This window comes from Octopus bimaculoides, chromosome 4 (genome assembly GCF_001194135.2).
Source record: "Octopus bimaculoides isolate UCB-OBI-ISO-001 chromosome 4, ASM119413v2, whole genome shotgun sequence".
NCBI lineage: Eukaryota > Metazoa > Mollusca > Cephalopoda > Octopoda > Octopodidae > Octopus > Octopus bimaculoides.
In genome coordinates this window covers 3,532,454-3,552,930 of record NC_068984.1, presented here as the reverse complement: position 1 = coordinate 3,552,930, position 20,477 = coordinate 3,532,454, and the positions used below count along the sequence as shown (strand labels likewise).

The 20,477-nt window shown below is 34.5% G+C and overlaps 1 protein-coding gene across 11 annotated transcripts in view; it reads left to right on the top strand.

Moving 5' to 3' along the window:
- LOC106881718 (forkhead box protein P2) overlaps positions 1–19,925 on the top strand; it is a 534,685-nt gene extending 514,760 nt beyond the window's left edge. For all 11 annotated transcript variants that reach the window (XM_052966861.1, XM_052966862.1, XM_052966870.1 and 8 more), the window contains 3 exons: positions 9,576–9,651; positions 14,232–14,365; positions 18,454–19,925. In XM_052966861.1, coding sequence (XP_052822821.1) covers positions 9,576–9,651; positions 14,232–14,365; positions 18,454–19,045 — 802 coding nt within the window. In that variant the 3' untranslated portion in view covers positions 19,046–19,925. The remainder of the gene's footprint in view (positions 1–9,575; positions 9,652–14,231; positions 14,366–18,453) is intronic.
- Positions 19,926–20,477: the final 552 nt, after the last annotated feature.

The following is a 20,477-nucleotide window of genomic DNA, read 5'->3' as shown; positions in this document are numbered from 1 at the left end:
CTCCCTATTTTACTTCATTCTTTCTCTCCCCGTTTTTCAACTCACCTTTAATATTTGGCTGATTCTCCCCTTCCACTGTATTCTCTATACTCACTCCTCTCACTACCCCCACCCCTCCCAATAGATTTTTAATCTTTCTCAGATATTTTTGACCCTTGGCTCAAGATGACCAACTTTTTTTTTTTTTACCATTCATTTTAGTGGGGAATTTTGAAATTTTCATAATTTTAGTTTAATAGATATTTTGCAATTAGTCAAATGACAGAGTTTCATTAGTTAAAAAAAAGAATCAACTAAGAGAATAATGATTGAATAATTAGTGCTACAAATTTATAATTCCACACAAACTTCTTGAGGTTGTTGCTAAGATCTGAAATATTCTGTGTTCTGTTATGATTCTTTAGATATCCAACTTTAATCAACTATTTCAATGATTCTCAATATTTCTAAACATAACTGTTATGTATTAAAGACATGAAACTAATTCTGATATCCAGGGTTTTTATTTAGATGATTCCATTTGGATTTGTTTGATTCTATTTAACCATCAAAAAGATCTCTCATAAATTTGCAGATGTGATTTGTGTTTCGGTGTGTTTGTGGTGGCATGCTAGAGATTGTATAGCCAAGTTTATTCTTAGCCATAAGCTAGCAGGATCAATCTTAAGGCATGGTACCTGGGACTGCCATAGCCTCATGTTGCTGACTTCTGAATAAAACAGAGTTCATAGAAACCATGCAGAGATGTGTCAGATAAGCTATACCAACTATAAATTTATCTGTTATATTTTCTGATGTTAGTATATCTCATCTCAGCAACAGTTCTATGTGTAAACCTCCTTGAAGATATTTCTAGGAAATAATCACCGTTTTTCTGGCCAAATATTATTGATGACTTTTTAGAAATTTCTTTCATATAATTATTCAATGAAGTAATTTTGAATTAATAATGTACCAAAATAATTAAAGTTTTATAAATATTTACTTTTAAATCACTTTGTCAGTGAATGAAATTTAAATTGAAACTAGACATTGCAGTTCATTTGCTTGTTTCAGTAATTTACTGCTGCCATGCTGGAGCACTGCTTTTAAGTGTTTAAAATTTGTTTGTAGAAAGATGTCTATAGAATGAGTGTAGGATTAAATATATCTAGTTATTTTAGCCTTGGGTCACAAATACCCTACTATTCTACATTTTTGGCAATTTCCTCCTATAACTTTGAAGAAATCCTTGCTTTTTTTCTTTTTCCACCATTGGATATTGTCCCTTTTACCATTAACAGTTTTTTTTAAATTAGTGTTTACTTAGGACCGGTTCTGTTCTTCATGTTCTTAAATATATTTAAACCTTACTCAGTGAAATACCTGTTATCGGCTTCAGTAGACATTCTCCTTTTAGCTATACTATAGTTCCTTCTATACCCATTATTAGCTATATAATATGATCTTCTTATTAACTACAATATAGTTCCACTTAATAGCTATGGGATAGTTCTTCATTTTATGTCTAATATAGATCATATTAATTATTGGAGACTTCCTTTTGTATCGTCCTCTTAATAGCTGTAGTAGACTTCCTTTAATTAGCTGTAATATAGCCCTCTTATTAGCTATAGTGTAGTTCCTGTTATTAGCCATAGTATAGTTCCTCTTACTAACTACATTACAGTTCCTGTTGTTATTGCCGAGTTCTTTACTTTGTATGTATTTTCATTAATTTACTTTCAAAACTGAATTTGTTTGAAACTATTCCCAAAGTAAAACTAACAAAATATGATTCTATATAAATACTGTATGTAGTTTAGCAGTATCTGCTATATTCCTTGTGTATACTGTATGTAGTGTGGAATCATCTAGCTTCTAAGAACCACTCTGCAGCTGATAAAAAAAGATGTGTACTGTTGCAATAAGTGCACCTGAGAAATTCTACTACAGTTTATGGGAGGGACTCTTCCTTTGAAGAGGCCACCACCATAAAAAAAAACAAAAAACAAATGAAAAATTGAGGACATTTTTGATATTGGTAGCATTATTTTCTTTTATATTTGGGTTTTGGAGAAATGTTTGCTTGTATTATTCTGTTAGATGCCTCATGATGGTATTATATTCACCAATGCTGAAGATTTCCTTTCAAATGAAAATATGTTAGAATTTTCCAGCTCATTGAATTAGAAATGTTAATATAAAAATTTAAAAAATGGCCAAAGAAGGAAAATCATTTTAAGTTGTGGAAAATTAAATTTGTTGTTATCAAATAAGCATTTATTTACTGAGTACCTTTTCATTTGATGAAATTATTTTCTAATTTCCTGTGGTACCTATTTTTCTACTTTATATCTAGAATTATTTTAATTATACAACATCACCGCCCCACCAACAATAACAACAAACATTACAATGAGGTGGGGGGGGGGGGTTAGTTGGTTACTGTTGCAGTTATCTGAAAATGTATCGTGTGAGAAATATTAAACAAGTGAGATTAAATTGCTGTATATCGATATCTGTGTGTAAGGTGTTGGTTTATGATTTATTCCATTAAACATTATCCCACACTGCAACACTGCCTTTACCACTGTTTCTCAGCTGCCTCCACTACAGAGCAGCTGACAACAAACTGTTCACGAGTGGTGGATTGAGTTGCAACAGTGCAGTTCTTGTCTCTTGTAATCTCCAAACTACCTATTACTGCTATAGTTTGGTTTGTTCCATCAGGTTCTATTGTAATTGAGTCTTAGCAAGTGTAATTACTTTGGTAATTACTTCCACTCTTATAGTTGAGGAACTATCAAAGTAAATCACTAATTCCTTTATATTTTGTTATCAGAAACTCACAAAGAAAATATCATTTTTATTTATTTATTTACTTCTTGCTTTACATTAATCTTTCTATCGAGCCTAATATCACTTCAGCTTCACATATTGGTAAATTGAATTGTCAAAGAATCCACCAGAAGAAATCTATTAAAGCACTAACATTTTAATTAAATCTTTTTTCCTCCCATTATTTTTCTTCTTTTCATCCTCTTTTACTCATTCACATTACAGCTATACATATAAGCATATATACATGTCTTTGTATGTATGTGTTTATGTGTGGATAACCATTAGAATATTTCTGTATATACTATCGATATTCATGTCTACATTCATGTTCTCAAAATAAAGGGCCCATCTTAGAGATTGGTGGCATTATTATCTACAAAAGTGAAGACTTATAAAGCCCCATTACACAAAAAGTTACAAACTCTTGTTATACAAGGTGATAGAATTTCAAAGCCCTGTTATACAAAGAGTTACAAATCCCTTTTAAATGTTAGACATTCTTCAACCTTTCTGCAGGATTTTTGTTTTAAAGATCGATGACTTTCACAAGATTTGTTTGTGTACATCGTGAACCAGGAATTGAAAATATGCATCTTTTAAATGAACTTTTGTCATCTTCCTCTTTAACTTTACGCACAAAAGAATCCCTTCCTCAATATCTTTGTCATCCTTAAATATTCTCCACTGAATCAACATTTCTAAACCATTCTCTGATGGTATTGTTCTTCCTTTTTTTTGGGGGGTATTTTTCATCCACTGTCCCAAATTCTTTAATCTTCTTAGCTTACAAAACCAACATCATCATTTTATTATTGGATCTGACATTGAATTCCTCTCCAGAATCCAATGTCTGCCAACAGTTTTACCAGTTGTGGTCTGAGTGACATGCTTTCAATTAATTTTCTTCACCTCTGCATTACTTGTGATGCTTGTCTTTCTAACTCCCTCTTTTTCATCTTTCTATTTCTCTTTAAATTCCTTTCCTGTTTCTTATTAATTATAATTATGGTTATATTGTCTAATTATGAAACACACACATCTTGATCCCACAATTAATCTTGTCAATATGTTGTGCTTTAGAATATTTTGAAAGTGGAAAATGGCATTATTCCAATAAATCACATTAGATTTATTTTGTTGCATTTGTTGGATGCCTTTTTTTTCTAAATTGATTTAAAATGTTTCAATAAACCAACATTTAAAAGAAATTCAGAAGGGGAAAAAACCCCAAAAAAGCCCCACCTTTTATAACATAATTCAACATGTCTATTTTCAAAACTTATTTCTGCCATGGAATTGTTTGTGTGTGTGTGTTTGTATTAGTAACTGAATAAGGTGAGGGTTTCGCTTCATGTGCATATATTTACCTTTAAACGATTAATATGCAAAAAGTTAAACTTTCTTAAAATCTTCATTTCTTTAGTCTTCCATAGAGAATCTGTTTCACAATTCTCCTTGAAAATATTTTCATTTTCTGTCAATATATTAATGATTATCCCAAGTTACTTTCAAAATGAGAATTACTATTTTTAAATCTCACAATGAAAGATATTCAGCAGCAGTGCCTTGGAGTAAAGATTGTTTGCCAACGTAACATGGCAGTCCTGGTTTAGGACGAATGTTGCTGTAGTTTAGCCCCAGGAGACATTGTCTCCAGCTGGCTATACAACACGATCTGTGTCCTTATATTTTCGAAAAAGAAAATCTAGCACCCCCGCTCAGCTCAAAACAATATCTGTGTGCTGATGAAGGGAAATAAACTGGAAATCGTGATACACAGATATTGTTTTGAGCTGAGTGGGGGGGGGGGGGGGGTGCTAGATTCCCTTGTTCGAAAAAAAAGGACACACATCGTATCGTATAGCCAGCTGGAGACGATATCTCCTGGGGCTAAATTACAGCAACATTCGTCCTAAACCAGGACTGCCATGTTACGTTGGCAAACAATCTTTATTCCAAAATGAAAGTTCTTAAACCCTTTGAAGTCATCACCAGCTGAAATAGATATTGTATAGAACTGTTCAAACATATGAGAGATATAAATGACAAAGTTATCAAAGAATACAACTTGGAGGCTGATGGTTGTTCTGGAAGCAAGACTCCTTTATTGTCACTTTATAATAAATATAAAATATCTTACCAAAAATCTTCCCAAATGAAATATTAGTCTAATTCACAACAATACCTCATTTACTTGCTTTAATTCATTTGTCAATATATCCCGAATTAATGCTAAATATTATTGTGATGTCTTTCTCCAGAAGGAAAAAAAAACAGCAAACAAATATTAAAACAATAATTACTCAAAGAGTCTCTAGTAAATGAAACTGGCTGAACTATTACAACTAAGTTGAATATGTTAATATATTACTGAAAGTAATTAGTACACAATAATCAGCATTATATATTATAATTTATATATTCTTATGAAAAATTTGAATAAGAAGTTTGTGAAAAATTAAAAGTAAATTTATTTAATAAGATTATAACTATTAACAATAAGATCAGGTTATAATGTGATTTTGTGTGTGTGTGTGTGTGTGTGTGTGACAGTGCATATGCTGATGAGAAACAAAACAAAAGCTGGCAGAACTAATGTAATAAAATCTAAAAATCATTTGTTTAAAATATCTTATTAGAGTTTCCCTTGAAATATTCCATATCAAAATATTTCATATAAAAAAAATGAAACATGTGAGTATATATGTATGTATATAATGTATATATATAAATATATATCTCACGTAAATCAACATGTGAGTATATATGCATCTGTCAATGTAGATGCTGCTAATATTTTAAACTATATACACATTTACATCTTGTGACGTTTCTGCTCTGAACAGGTAGGTATGATTCAAAATCTTTTTTTAATTGCAAATTTAAATTATGGAAAAAAAAAAAAAAAAAAAAAATTCTGTCATTTTATTGACCATCCCTCTGGGTTACATAATGGAATCAATATGTATGTGTATCACAATTTATTCAGTGTGATCTTGAATGACAGACCAATGATGAACAGTGTCTAGAGAGGGTGGTTGTGATGGTAAAAGTCTTTTTAGATGTTGTGCAAAGAATATGGAAGATGTGAAGTTTTGTATGATGTAGCCACCACCGGCTGATTTATAGAACATACACTGAGCATCTCTCGTGTGAAAATAGCTTGACAAGGAACAGTTAATATCAGATGACCTAATGAAAATAGAAATAGTTCTTCGGTTGTGAATGATTTTTATCTGTTCATAGTTTTTCCCTAAACACAAATGGTGTGATGTTTGTTATTCTCCATTGAAATTTCTGGATTAATTTGAGTGGAACAAATGTTTTGAATATTCTATTGTGGAAAATATTTTAATGTTCGTGTTCATGTTTATTAGTTGTGAAAATATATATTATTATTCTCTAGAATGTTTAGTGAAGCTTAAAACTTTTCAGAAGAAATACTTGTTCCATAAATATTCTGATTTAAGGAATTAAAGTCTGTATTTAGAATCAAAGAGAATCTTTTCAAGTTTTTACTTTAAAACTTGGCTATCTTTATACATCTTGCTAGTCTTGTAGGTGTGTGTGTGTGTTTGTGAAATTAATTCTAATGTAATATATGAATCACAAATTAAAACATTTTTTTCTACTAGTAGGGGGAAATGTGTAGACATAACTTACCTGCATATATATATATATATATGTGTGTGTGTGCGGATATTTTTTATTAACATTTAGCTTATTAGTAATCTGAATGAATTTACTATATTAACTTAAAATCATTTAATTTAGATAAGTTAAATCATTCCTGTCTTATTTTGATCATATTATGTCTCAGTAAATCTTGAGGAAATATTGGTGTTTTCATAGTTCCATAATGAAACACTGACTTTCAACTTTGTTACAAATGATGCCTTCACAAAAGCAACAAAGAGTTTATTTATAATTTAATAGTTTTAACATCATTCTTCATAGAATGGTCTCTCCTGAATCATCAGACTTCGCATCTCTTCATGGCACATAAATATATATTTTACAGATTCTTAATTTGGTCTTTATTTCGCTTCTTTAAACGAAGCATTATCAATATTCAAAATCGTCCAATTTCAATGGGAACCTTGCCACATGGAGAAATATTTCTGCTTTTATATAAGGTTCTGACAAATTTCTCAACTGTTTGCCATAGAAAACATTCTTTGCAATAGAATCAATGGAGAGAAATAATACTTGCAGTCATATTTAAACTACTAAGAAATTTAATTGATTTATTGATGAGAAAGTATTTAGTAATCAACAACAGATGACCTAATAATCAGAATGTTAGTTCTTGCATCATAGTGTTTTGGGTTATTTTTGCATATTATGGAGTAGTATGAGAGGTTTATTTATGTAAGGTAGGAGTGAGCCCCAGGTGGAGACCAAGGTAAGCATATAGTAAAATTTGTGTTTTCCTAGGAAGTGGGGCATATAGTAATAGGAGGGTGTGTGTATATCTGTATGTAATGGGTCTGTATGTGCATGTGTGTGTGTGTAATATATGCAGACATACAGACATGCATGCATGTGTATTTCCTATTTGGTCCAGCTAAATCTTTTGTCAGTGTGATGCTAAAAATACCACAAATAAAACACTTTATAGTGTAATGAATTACACACACACACACGCACACACACACGCACACGCACACACACGCACACAAAATATAACTTAGTTTTCCAGTTTCAGTTGATATAAATTTTCTCCTCTGGACACGAAGATAATGACGCTGATCACTATCATCATTTTATATCCATCTTTTTTTTTTTTTATCATTCTGGCATAAGTTGGACATTGTTGCTGTACGAAAAATCTCTGGACCAGAGAAGCCATCCAACTTTATTATATCTAACATTGTGGTTTGGGTCATTTTCTTGTTACCACTGACAATTCTTAGGCTGTGATATGTAGAAAACACTAAAAATTGTCCTCAGTCAAACCATCCAACCCATGCCAGCATGGAAAGCAGATGTTAAACAACAACAACGATGATGATGATGAAGACTTGCTCGGGAATGTTTTTATCTGCTGGTTGAAAATGATTTTCACCAGCACCTTCCAACAATAACGAACAGGGAAATGACCTGGTGGTTCTCACATTCTGCTTGATCCCACTTCTTTTTGAAAATGGTGACTATATCAGGGCATCCTAAAAGTCCTGGGGTTACACACTCATTCGAAAGATATTGAGGAGAAACAACAGAGAGAATACGAAAATGCACATGAGAGGCGTAACTTTGCTGTTGCATTAAGTAGTTTCACCTGCAGCAGATGTCTTCCCTGTTGCAGATGAAGAGCAGTCCTTGTAGCCCACACATGTGAGCCTGCCACAGATGATTGCTGAATAAAAATAGTCAACATCGACCTACAATGGACAGACAAAGAAGGAGAATCTATAAGTAAACAGCCATATCTGTTTTCCCCTTATTGCCAATATTTAAACGGTGTACACTTGTAATTATTTTCCTGAGTTTACATGACTGACTGAGCACTTCCATTGTCAGAGATAAAATGGTAATGTCTTTTGGAACCTAACTCTCTGCTACTGTCCTTGGATACCCTGGCACATGCACTGAACTGTGTCCATTGGTTTGGTGCTGTCACAGACTTCAGCCCTCAGTCTTGTCATTGAATTCTATTCATAACTTTCATCCTTAACTTTCAATATCTTCATCCAGTCAATGGTATCTCAACATCACAGGGAGGTCAAGTAGTGATCACAGTTTCATTGATGTGTGTTATATTAGAAATAATCAATTGGAAAAATTCTGTCTTAGATCTTTAACATCAATGGGTTTTTCTGTAAACTGACTTCTTTAAATCTGATAACTGAACTCATTGACCTCACTTGTGTTCCATTGTACCAACGATTTCTCTCTCTCCACCCTCAATTATCACCCAGTAAATGGCTTTGTTGAATGGTGTAATATTTACGAGGGGATGGTCTTTATTTCCCTGTTGGCTTCCTTATCACTTAATGCAGGATGGTTGTCAGATATACATAATCATCTTTTATCAATCCTCTTCCCCATCCATGCATGGGTCAGACAACTTTTTGAGGCAGATTTTCTGCATCCTAATGCCTTTTATATCTCCAAGCCTTACTTGTTTCCAGGCAAGGTAATATTTTCCCCCATAGCCACACAAGTTTTTCATGGAAGATTTTCATGGAATATTGATACTTGAATGACAACAATGCTTGTTTACATTCATATAATGTCAAGTTTGTTCAGCCTGGGGCTTTGTGGAAGACACTTGCCCGAGTTGTCCCACAGTGGTACTGAACCTGAGACCACATAATTGGGAAACAAGCCTCTTAGCCACACAGCCACGCCTGCATCTGTTTCTTTGTATTTTTTCCCCACCCCTGAGAGGCTCCTTCAGATTATTCACAAACACCACATCATTTATGTCCCTGTGAAAGTCAGCCCTATTTCAGTCCAGTTTGTCTTTTATGAAAGATTCACTGGAAATCATTAACCCATTCCTCCCAACCTGCCGAAACAAAATATTGTAGGATTACTAATAAGAATATAAACAAATCATAATACATGCACGCATGCACGCACACACAGACAGAGTAAAATGTTGAGATGTACAGAAATACATAGATCAGCCATAAGCTTACAACTGCATCATTATATCAAATACATACACCCTGCACAGTTGTTTGTGTATAAATATCACTATTATAAACATTTAAATTTCATGCTAACAAATCTTATTTCTACAGAAACCTATCCATGAAGAGTTCCAATCTCAACCAGGATCCTTCATTATTTGGTGATAACTTGAATGCCAGTCTTAGAGTAAGTTCACTTATTTTCTTAATCATTGAACAATTAAGGATTTGGTTTATTTGTGAAATTATTAATTATATTAATTATGGTATTTTTGAAATTTATTAATCTCTTGTATTTTTTTCTTCTAATTAATATTCACAAAATTTGTCAGACTGCTAAAAGTCTGTTTACATAAAGGATTGATGTAACATTGTGTTTTATTGTGAAAAACTGAAATACTTGGCCTTATCTCAGGGTAAACCTGACTGAAATATCTCGCACTGCAATGGGGGTAAATCTGAAATAACCCTGCCCTACCCTGTAGTAAACATTCAGTGTATTAATTTTGTTGTTAAATGTCACACAGTTCTTCTAATTACATTCTTCTGTCTCAGGTTACTTTCATACAATACCTATGTGGTTTTGTGTGTGTGTGTATATATATATATATATATATATATAAATATGTATACACACCTCCAACATTCTAACATGTGGTGAAAATAACTGCTTATTCTCTCTCTCTCTCTCTATGTATGTATATCTATATACATATATATATGTATATATACATACAGGGGTTGGCAAAATAATGGAAACACCTTAAAATTTCAAACAAATTTATCTTAATATGGGGTAGGACCACCTTTGGCAGTAATTACAGCTTGAATTCTACAAGGTATGGAATTGTAACAAGTTTGAATTGTTTCCAAAGGAATTTTTGTCCATTCTTCAGTTAAAACCGTCTCCAGTTCTTGTAGTGATGATGGTGGAGGATATCGACTCCTTACTTGCTTTTCGAAAATGCACCATAAATGTTCAATAATATTGAGATCTGGGGTCTGTGGTGGCCAGATAAGATGTTCAACTTCACTAGAATGTTCCTCATGCCATTTAGTAACAACTTTAGCTGTGTGAATTTGTGTATTATCATCCTGAAAGATTGTTCTTCCCTCCAGAAACAGTTCTGCAACCATAGGATGAATTTGATCAGATAAAATGCTTAAATAGTCTTGACTATTAATTCTGCCATGAAGGGAACCCATTGGACTGGCAAATTTCCAAGATATAGCCCCGTCCCCATCCCAGATCCTCCTCCATGTTTACGAGTTAGAAGAAGGCAGTCTGGATAAAATGCTTCTTTTGGCTGTCTCTACATGTATACTCGGCTGGTGTTCAGAAATAATGTAAAGGAAGACTTGTCCGAGAAAATAACATTCTTCCACTGCTCTAGGGACCAATTACGCCACTCTAAACGCTTTGCAACGTTTGTTTTTGAAAGTAGTGGTTTTCTGATTGCAGCCCTCCCGTGAAATCCGGCTTTGTGCAGCTCCTGGCGAACAGTTTTTGTGGAAACTGTGTTCTCGAGGTGCTCATTAAACTCTGCAGTAATTTTGGGAGGTGTATTTTTGTGATCCTTTCTAACAATTCATATAAGAGTCTGACGGTCCCTTTCTGAAAGTTTTGGTTTTCTTCTGGAGTTTTGTTTCGACAAGGAGGTTTTTCCCTTTTTCTCAAAAGCTGTCGTTACTTTCAAGACACCCAAACATTTCAGCTGTTTCCGTTACATTAGTGCCTACCATACAAGCACTAACAATTTGACCTCTTTGAAAGTCTGATAGATCTGTCATTTTAATGAATTTTAGTTACCTTTTTCTGATGATATCTGAAAAGAAACAGCAATTTTAGCAAAACATATTAAGCAACACTAATAATAGATCAAGAAAACATAAAAATAAACAAGCTTTTGATGGTTTTATAGATATTTCAAAATGATGATGCTAGGTGTTTCCATTATTTTGTCCAACCCCTGTATATATATATATATATATATTGCGTCAGTGAATCATATACCCAAAAGAGAAGCACACTCTAAAAGTTAGAGCAGTAATGTATTTATAGAGGGTTAGTTATATGGTTGGTCTTAGAGTGACCAATGGTTTTGCATCCATAAAGTGTTTAGCCTTATAGGTGACTCATCAGACCCAAATGGCAGCAGACATATAACCTCTCTTCAAACTGGAGATAGAAAACTGTTGCAGTTAGTTAATTTGTGAGCAAAAAAAAAGATTATATATTGTCTGAACTTTAAACGAGACAGGTCATTAAATGGAGAATTCTATACTTGCAGCTGGAATCAGTGCTCAGGTTTGGAGTGTAGTGGGTGCTTTTTACATGCCACCAGCATGAAGGCCAGTCAGGCGGCTCTGGCAATGACCATGCTCACAAGGTGTTTTTACATCCTACCTGCATGGGAGCCAGTCCTGCGGCACTGGCAATGACCATGCTCGAATGATGTTTTATATGTGCCACCGGCACGGTTGCCAATCCATGGCCATGGCAATGATCACGCTTGGATGTGCTTTTAACGTTCCACTGGCACGAGTGCCAATCAGGCAGTACTGTCATCGGCCACGTCAGCGATTTTGATTTGTTTACACTTGCCTCTGTAGGTCTTTGCAAGCAAAGTTCATTGTCCAATAAATGAGGGGTACTTATAAGTGGGCCGGTTACACCCCACGTTTGGATGTGCTTTTAATGTTCCACTGGCAAGAGTGCCAATCAGGTGGTACTGTTGTCGGCCATGTCAGCAATTTTGATTTTACTTGCCTCAACAGGTCTTCACAAGCAAGGTTTATTGTCCAATAAATGGGCTGGTTACACCCACTGGCATAGGCCATGGGTTATGGTTTCACTTGACTTGTCGGGTCTTCTCAAGCACACACACACACACACATATATATATATATATTAACTTTGTGAGATTCAACATCTTGAGATCAGTCTTCACCATTTTTCCTTGCTCTCCTTCTTGCACAGGTTCCATTCTTTTTGAGTTCTTAACTCTTCATTTTATGGCTGTCATCTTCCATTTGTGTCGCATTCCCGTACCACAACACACTGCATGTAACTCCTTTTATATTCACTTCATTGATCAGACACATTAACATCACACATCCAGGGAACTATGCTCACTTCATTTCTTTCTCACATACATGTGTTTGTGTGTGTGTATACATGTCTGTACACATATATGTCAATGGACGAGTATCTAACATTTGAAATCATAATGCATTTCCCTGCACATATGTATGTACGAATCTTTGATTTTATGTCAAGTTGTGATAAAAACAACTTTACATTAAACCAAAGTATTACTCAATACTTTTTGTGGATTTGTACTTTTATGGCAAATGTTTTGATTTGAGATTGTGTGTTAAAGCTAAATCAATCACAATATGGGAGACTTAAAGTTAGCCATTCACAAATACTCAAAGACCATTAATTTTACTTAAACATTTATTGTTTGTAATACAGTGCCAACATTTTCATTGCTCAAAACTGTGAGCTGGTCACTGCGGCACAATTTTTGTCAGTGACCAGGTTACAGTTTTGAGCAACAAAGAATTCTTCGACACTGCTATGCTTTGTATTTAGCAAGAATTGTGTTGACAGTACCTTTGAAGTTTCAGCTTGTTTAGCCTTCATTGGGGATATATATATATATATATATATATATATATATATATATATATATATATACATGTGTGTGTGTGTGAAATTCCAGTTTATCTGCGAAATACTTTATTGCATTGTATTATACAGATCAAGTGCATCTGGAGCCTTTACTGGGAAAGTTGCCAATAACCACAATAGTAAAAGATGTGTAGAGAACAGAGGGTGTAAACTTACCATAACTTCTGCCACATTTGCTCTGGATATCATAACCAGTAAAGCTACAGAGTAAAATAGTGAGACCACACGTAATCTACTGGAAGCAGACTGGATGAAGATTTACTTAGAGCTCTAAGCTCATTGGTAGCAGTCGCACATATAACTGTACATACAAGATATGTGTGTGTGTGTGTGTGTATGTGCATAATCCATATCTTTCATCTGAAGGTGCACTCCATCACTACTCAGAGTTTCTCATTATGTGCAATCCCCCACCAGGTGAGAAACTGTTAAATGGAGGAATTTCTTCATTGGAAAGTTTTGGTCAGGTGAGTTACATGGAACTGGATAGTGGCTGATATAAATTCTTTAGAAATTGTCAGTTTGCCACATGTTCCATGTGTAGGTGGGAGAAACCAATGATTATTATGGTGCTAACTAGAAAAGAATCACTGTTGTATGAGTTTACCAGGTGTTTTTAACCAATAATCTGTGCAGATAATGGTTAAGAATAGTATACCTGGTCTGCATTTGGAATTTTCTCAAGAATTTTCTTCCTCTATAGGCAAACAGACAATATCTCAGATGTTTTGTTCAATATATAGAAGTGTTGAGACAAGATACTTCTCTTTCAAGCATAAAAGGCATCTCTGATTCATTCAAAAATATTTCAGTTTAAAGCCAAAAGAGGATCTAGAAACCTTTTAATTAAATGCTTGTACTCGTTATTCTATCCATTAATTAGCTGCAGGTGTTTCCATTTAAACAATAAATCAAAGAAAAAACATATAAGTAGAGGGAGAAAGTATGAAACTGTTGCTGTTAATGATACAATGTTGGGCAAGTTGCTCCATGAACAAGGTATGAATGAAAAGCTGAGTGAAAGTAACGAATGAATATTTTAATATAAACAAATGTGTTTTGTATTGTAGGCTGCACTTGGTGAGAACAACCTCTCTTTAATTGCAAATGGTCAACTATCTGCTGGAGGGGTAGATGGTGTGGAAGATTTATCAATGAAATCCCAGGGAAGCCATTTGGGAAATCTTAACACAGAATCTATCAGGTAAGTAGCTCAAACAAGGAGAATATGGTAATTGTTCAAATGTCAAATTAATTCATGTTTGTTTTCTGCACAATTTTATGTAACATTAAGCAACGCACAGACACATATATGTATAAACACACACTCGCACACATATATACATATATACCCCTCCCCCACCCCCCACCCACACACACCATATTTAATGTGCATTTTCCATGATGGCATGGGTTGGATAGTTTGACAGGATCTGATGGATCGAAGGACCACATTGTTCCCCACTGATCTATCATCATTTAGTGTCCGTTTTCCATGCTGGCATGAGTTAGATGGTTTGACTGGAGCTGCACAAGATTCCAGTCTGATTTATACAACTGGATGCCCTTCCTAATGCCAACCACTCCAGGAGTGTAATGGGTGTTTTTTATGTGTCACTGGCATGGGTACTTTTATGTGTCACCAGCACCGACCGCAACTATGTTTTACCTGATGAGTCTTGCCAAGCAAAGCAAGTTGCCAAAGGTCACAATTGCTTGTCATTGCCTCTGTGAGACCCAAATTTTGAAGATTGTGGTTCACCGCCTTGTCTTGTGTTTTCCTGGGTTCACTTCTTTATCTCATATCTAAACACATTCATATAAATGCATGCATTTGCCTGTGTGTGCAGCGTATATATATATATACACACATTCATTATTAATTTTCTCAGAAAAATTCTTACATTTTGTTTAATGAGAGTTTACAGATTGATTATTATTTTGACAATATTTTACAGGCATTTAAGCAGACCAGGCAAAGTGCTTTGCGGTATTTCGTCTGTCTTTACATTCTGAGTTCAAATTCCGCTGAGGTCAACTTTGCCTTTCATACTTTCGAGGTTTATAAATTAAGTACCATTTGCATACTGGGGTCAATCTAATCAACTAGCCCCTCTCCCAAAATTTCAGGCCTTGTGTCTAGAGTAGAAAAGAATATTTTACAGACATTTAGAATTCAAAATGGCCAGTTTTTGCTTTCACCCTTAATTTTTATATCTACCATTTTCACTTCAGTTCTTTATTCTAGCCATTTTAAAATGCTTCAATTTGTTCATGTTTTCTATGAGCCATCATAGTTAATTAAAGGTAAACCTTAAAACAAAAGAATGCTAGGAAGTCTAATACAATATTTGCAACTATTTTTGAAAATAATGAATAATGAGTAAACGAATATGTCACACCTGATTCACACACACACATATATACATACATACACATAGATTTGCATCATCATTTTAAAGTCCACTCTTCCTTGCTCTGATTGGTGGAAGCAGTGGGCAGGGAGGATAATTAATACATGGAAGTTGTTCTGAGGAAGAGAAAGATAACTAAGCTGAGGGCAAGTGGTATGTGCCCAGTCTGCTCTGATTTTGGTTGCCAAATAAAACCATAGGTAGAGAAATGATGAGTGTTAAGGGGTGAGATATAGGAAAGATGCTTGACCAGGCAGAGAGAATGGAGGTGGGGAAAAGCCCTTCTTGCACAAATATTTATGAATGTGGTTTTAGGGTCTCAGTTCTGTTGTTATAAGCCGGTCTTCGTGAGCACAGCAAAGCACCAGACATCTTGTTGGTCCTTTGTCATCTCGGTCCTTGGCCATTTCCTCTGTAAGGCCCAGCATCTTAAGATTGGCCTTTAATACTTCATCCCATATCTTTCTGGGGTCTCCCTCCTTAAGTTCCATCCACTTTAAGTGATCAAAACTTCTTTATACCACTGTCGTCATTCATACACATCACATGACCATACCAGCACTGTCTTTGTTCTTGGAAACTACATCGAATTTATTTTATGGAGTAAAAGTTGTTTGCCAACGTAATATGGCAGACCTGGTTTAGGACGAATGTTGCTGTAATTTAGCCCCAGGAGACATCGTCTCCAGCTGGCTATATGACACGATCTGTGTCCTTATATTTTCGAACAAGGGAATCTAGCACCCCCACTCAGCTCAAAACAATATCTGTGTATCACGATTTTGGGGTTATTCCCCTTCATCAGCACAGAATAAGTGTTTGGCTAGAGGTGGTGCTGCCAAATTCCCACTCGAAATATATGGTTTTCAAAATGATAACTTGTCCACTGATCTATAAATTATAAAATTACTATTTGTAAATCTCACAGCGAGATATATTCAGCAACAGTACTTTGGAGTAAAGATTGTTTGCCAACATAAAATAGCAGTCTTGGTTTAGGACGAATATCTCACGTTGTGAGATGTACAAATAGTAATTTTCTAATTCCTTTTATGCCTAACTTTTCTCTCTATACACTAGTGCTCTGTCATTGCACATCCAGCAGAACAAACTAGCTTCATTCCTCCTCTGTATTTAGGGCCCATGCCTCACTACCATGTAGCTGTTCGTTCACAAGCATCATAGAGAGCCTTTGGAACAGTTAAGAAATATGTAATTCCTGTTTGTCTTTTGCCTTGCCAGTTCCTGCCAAACCACCCAACCCATGCCAGCATGGAAAATGGGTATTAAATGATGATGTTACTATGTATGTATATATGTTAGTATATAAATTTCATTTTGGTTTTAACCTTTGAGTTTATTGTATTAAGTTTATCCACAGGTCGAGGCTGTTCGACTGACAGCAACGTGGAAATTGTTTTGTCCCACACATGCTTGAAAATCCAGATATCTGCAGAGTTTTTATTGATTACAATCAAAGGGAGTGGAGTGAGCAAGTCCTTCTATAAAAGTACTTTACAAACATTACCCCCTTTTTTAGACAAAAGGTAATATAGAGGCTGTGCCAAATGGAGAGTTAGCCTGCAAGTTTTAGAAAGTTATGAAGGCAACAGTTAAGTAGAAAAACCAGAGAAGTCCATCAGAACACAGTTATGTAAGACTTAACCTTTTGACAAGACCAGCTGTACTGACAGGAACAGCATTGTGTGTAGTATTAGATCATAAGACGAGGAATGTAGTCTACAGTATAAAATGCTTGGTAGGTGATTGTAGGAACTGGAATATGGTATACATTTGGGAGACTTCTAGGAGTTTAGCCAAGAGGCTAATGGTTGTTGATACTCTACCAACATGCCAAAGATCAATATAGTGGCATGCTGAATCACATTAGTATTGAAATCTTCTCCAAACACTTGAGAGATTTATTGTTATGACAGATATGAGAGTTTGATCTCAGAAATGAGTCAATGCCAATACTAAATTGAAAATATGCATGGTGAATGATAGAACCATAACACCTCTGCCACTACCCATGTAACACATATAGGTGTTACATGAAGGGCATGTGTGGGAATAGGCAGGTAGGTGTATATATATATAGGGTAGTATTGGAATGACAGCAGGATACACAGAAATCCTGAAAGATAAATGCATGTAATTATGAACAATTCCAGTATACAGCATTAGCACACAGACATGCACATACGCACACACAAAAATGCATTCACACTATTAAAAAAAATATCAAGCGCTTAACATCACACACACATATACACATTCAAAAATATACATAGATGCTTTCTTATTAAAAAAACAACTGGCTACACCACACACATACACATACAAACTCTCATGCATCTGTGTACACACACAGAGGGGCAGGCAGAATAAGATCAGTTCTCAGACAGTCAAAAATGTGTTGAAGAGTGAGGGTATGTCATTTATGAGGCTGTGAAAACTGATGAAAGCATTCTGAAAGAGAAAATATTTAATCAACACATTAAACAAACAATTGAATTGTTAGTTGGTATAATAACGAAGTGGTATTGAACCAGTGCATGTGTGTATTTCTATTGGCATAAATGACCCTCCTTGGACACAAGATTTGATTCAACACATGAATTCATGTCAGAATGTTACAAACTAAATACAAAAACAAAATATATTTGACATTATACATACATACATGTATATATATAATGCAAGACAATCCTAATGTTATTGTAAATGAATTCATTGTATGAATCAGAAATATATGCTTGTTTAAAAATGATATATCTGTACTGAGTTATGGCTGTTTGGTTATACAGACAGAAAATTAATTATCTAATGTGCTATCAATTAACTGGTGTTTAATTGCTGTTTATATTTATTTCAGTGAAGAAGAATTGTTGTTGAGCATCAAGCAAGAACCTCCATGTGAGATTGAAAGTAATGGCATGAATCATTCCTCATCGTTATTACGTCCCTCAGAACTGGCAATGTTGAGTTCACCTGCAGAGACAGGTTTAATGTCGTCTTCAGAGACACCCACAATGGTTGGAGGGGCGTTAAAGAGCTCACTTATGGTTGGTGGAGCGTCCAAAAGCTCAGTAATGTGTAACCATGCTAGCGATCACTCCGATATGTCCCCATCAATTATGTGTCCAACCTCAAACCCTTCACTTTTGTGTTCAACTGCTGACGGGCCATCAAGTATGTGCTCGGTATCGAGTGAAACTGCTGCGATGAATCAGACCTCTGATCCATGTCCATCACCGACAGACAGCGTAGCAACAACTGAAGCTAAAGATAGTGCCATTGATTTCTCAATGGTTGACGAAGCACCACCACCACCACCACCACCACGACCAACATCATCATCACCACCACCACCATCACCAGTCTCTGCATCTGATAGACTAGAATCTAATGTACGAAATCCTTCATCTTCTGCTAGTCATTTGGCTTCACATTCCCCAGATGCATAACTGGTACTTAGTTCAGATGACAATCATTCATAATTTCTGGAAATAAAGCAAGACTAGTGATAACAACAACGATGCCAAAACAATTAATAATAATAATAATAATAATAATAATAATCATGACAATAATAAAAATAGTATCGGTGTAAATTGTTAACAAAGACGATGCTGGTAACAACTGTTATTGTTGTAATTATAAATATCATTATTATTATTATTACCACTACCACTGCTAATTAGTACTACTACTGGTGTCATCATTAAGACTACAAAAAAAAAAAAAAAATGTAAAAATTGTTCAATGATGTCACACATCGAAGTAAAAACAAACAAAAAAAAACAACATTAACAACATAGAATATTAAAAAGAAAAGCCTTCATTAGAATCATTAATTAGTTGTACCCGTCTGAGAGACTAAAGGGTTAAACTCATTAATTATGGTAAATGCAGTTCCAAATATCTTTTTAAGACTAACATTTCTCCCTTTGGAATAAAACAGAGCAAAAAATAAATAAAAAGGAACAAACCATCATCATGATGATGGCTAAAGGGAGGAAATAAATATTGGGCAAAAAAAAAAAGACAAAAAATTATAAACTTTTAAAATGTCATAATGATAATAATAATAATAATAAACCAAAAATGAAAGGACAAAAACATTCAGGAAATAGAAAGAGGGAATGAGAAAGACAGAGAGGGAGAGAATGTGTGTGTCTGAGAGAGAGAGAGAGAATGAAAGTGTGTGTGGGTGAGAGAGAGAGAGTGCACGAGAGGGAGAGAGACATGGTAAATAACCGGAAGGGAGAAAGATTTTAAATAAAGAATTTATTGTGGATTTGAAGAGATTTCTAAATTGGTTTTCAAAAACAAAAAACAAATGAATCAGTGTTGCCTCCTCCTGTGTTTTTTTTTTAGTTTGTTAATTAATGGTTTTGGTAAGACTGGTTTAATTAAATGTATGATGAAGGAAAGAAAAAAAAAAACAATTGATATAAAGAAATCAGGTATATGTTGGGGTGGGGGGAAGTGAGAGAGAAAAAATATTTTTAAACAGATTTGTGTGTTTTAGGGGAAGATGTGTGGTTTTCAGGAAAACAACTCAAAAGATATGCGTGTGTGTGTTGGACAATCGTCCCAATTTGGTTACCTCACCCTTTCTATAATTACTACTACAACTATTAGTACTATTACCATTGTTAGTAGTGGTAGTACGACTGTTGCTGCTGCACTCACACTCAAACAAACAAAACAAAACAAAAAAATGAGAAGAGTATTATTTTGTTGTATATAAAATGTTTTCTGTCAGTTCCCAAAGATGGAGCAACATTGAATTTTCATTTTGCAGGTTTTTAAAATGAAAGAAATTAAAACAACCCCAAATATGGAAAACAAGAAGAGAAATGAGAAAGAATTTTTTTTTTTTTCATTTAGGAA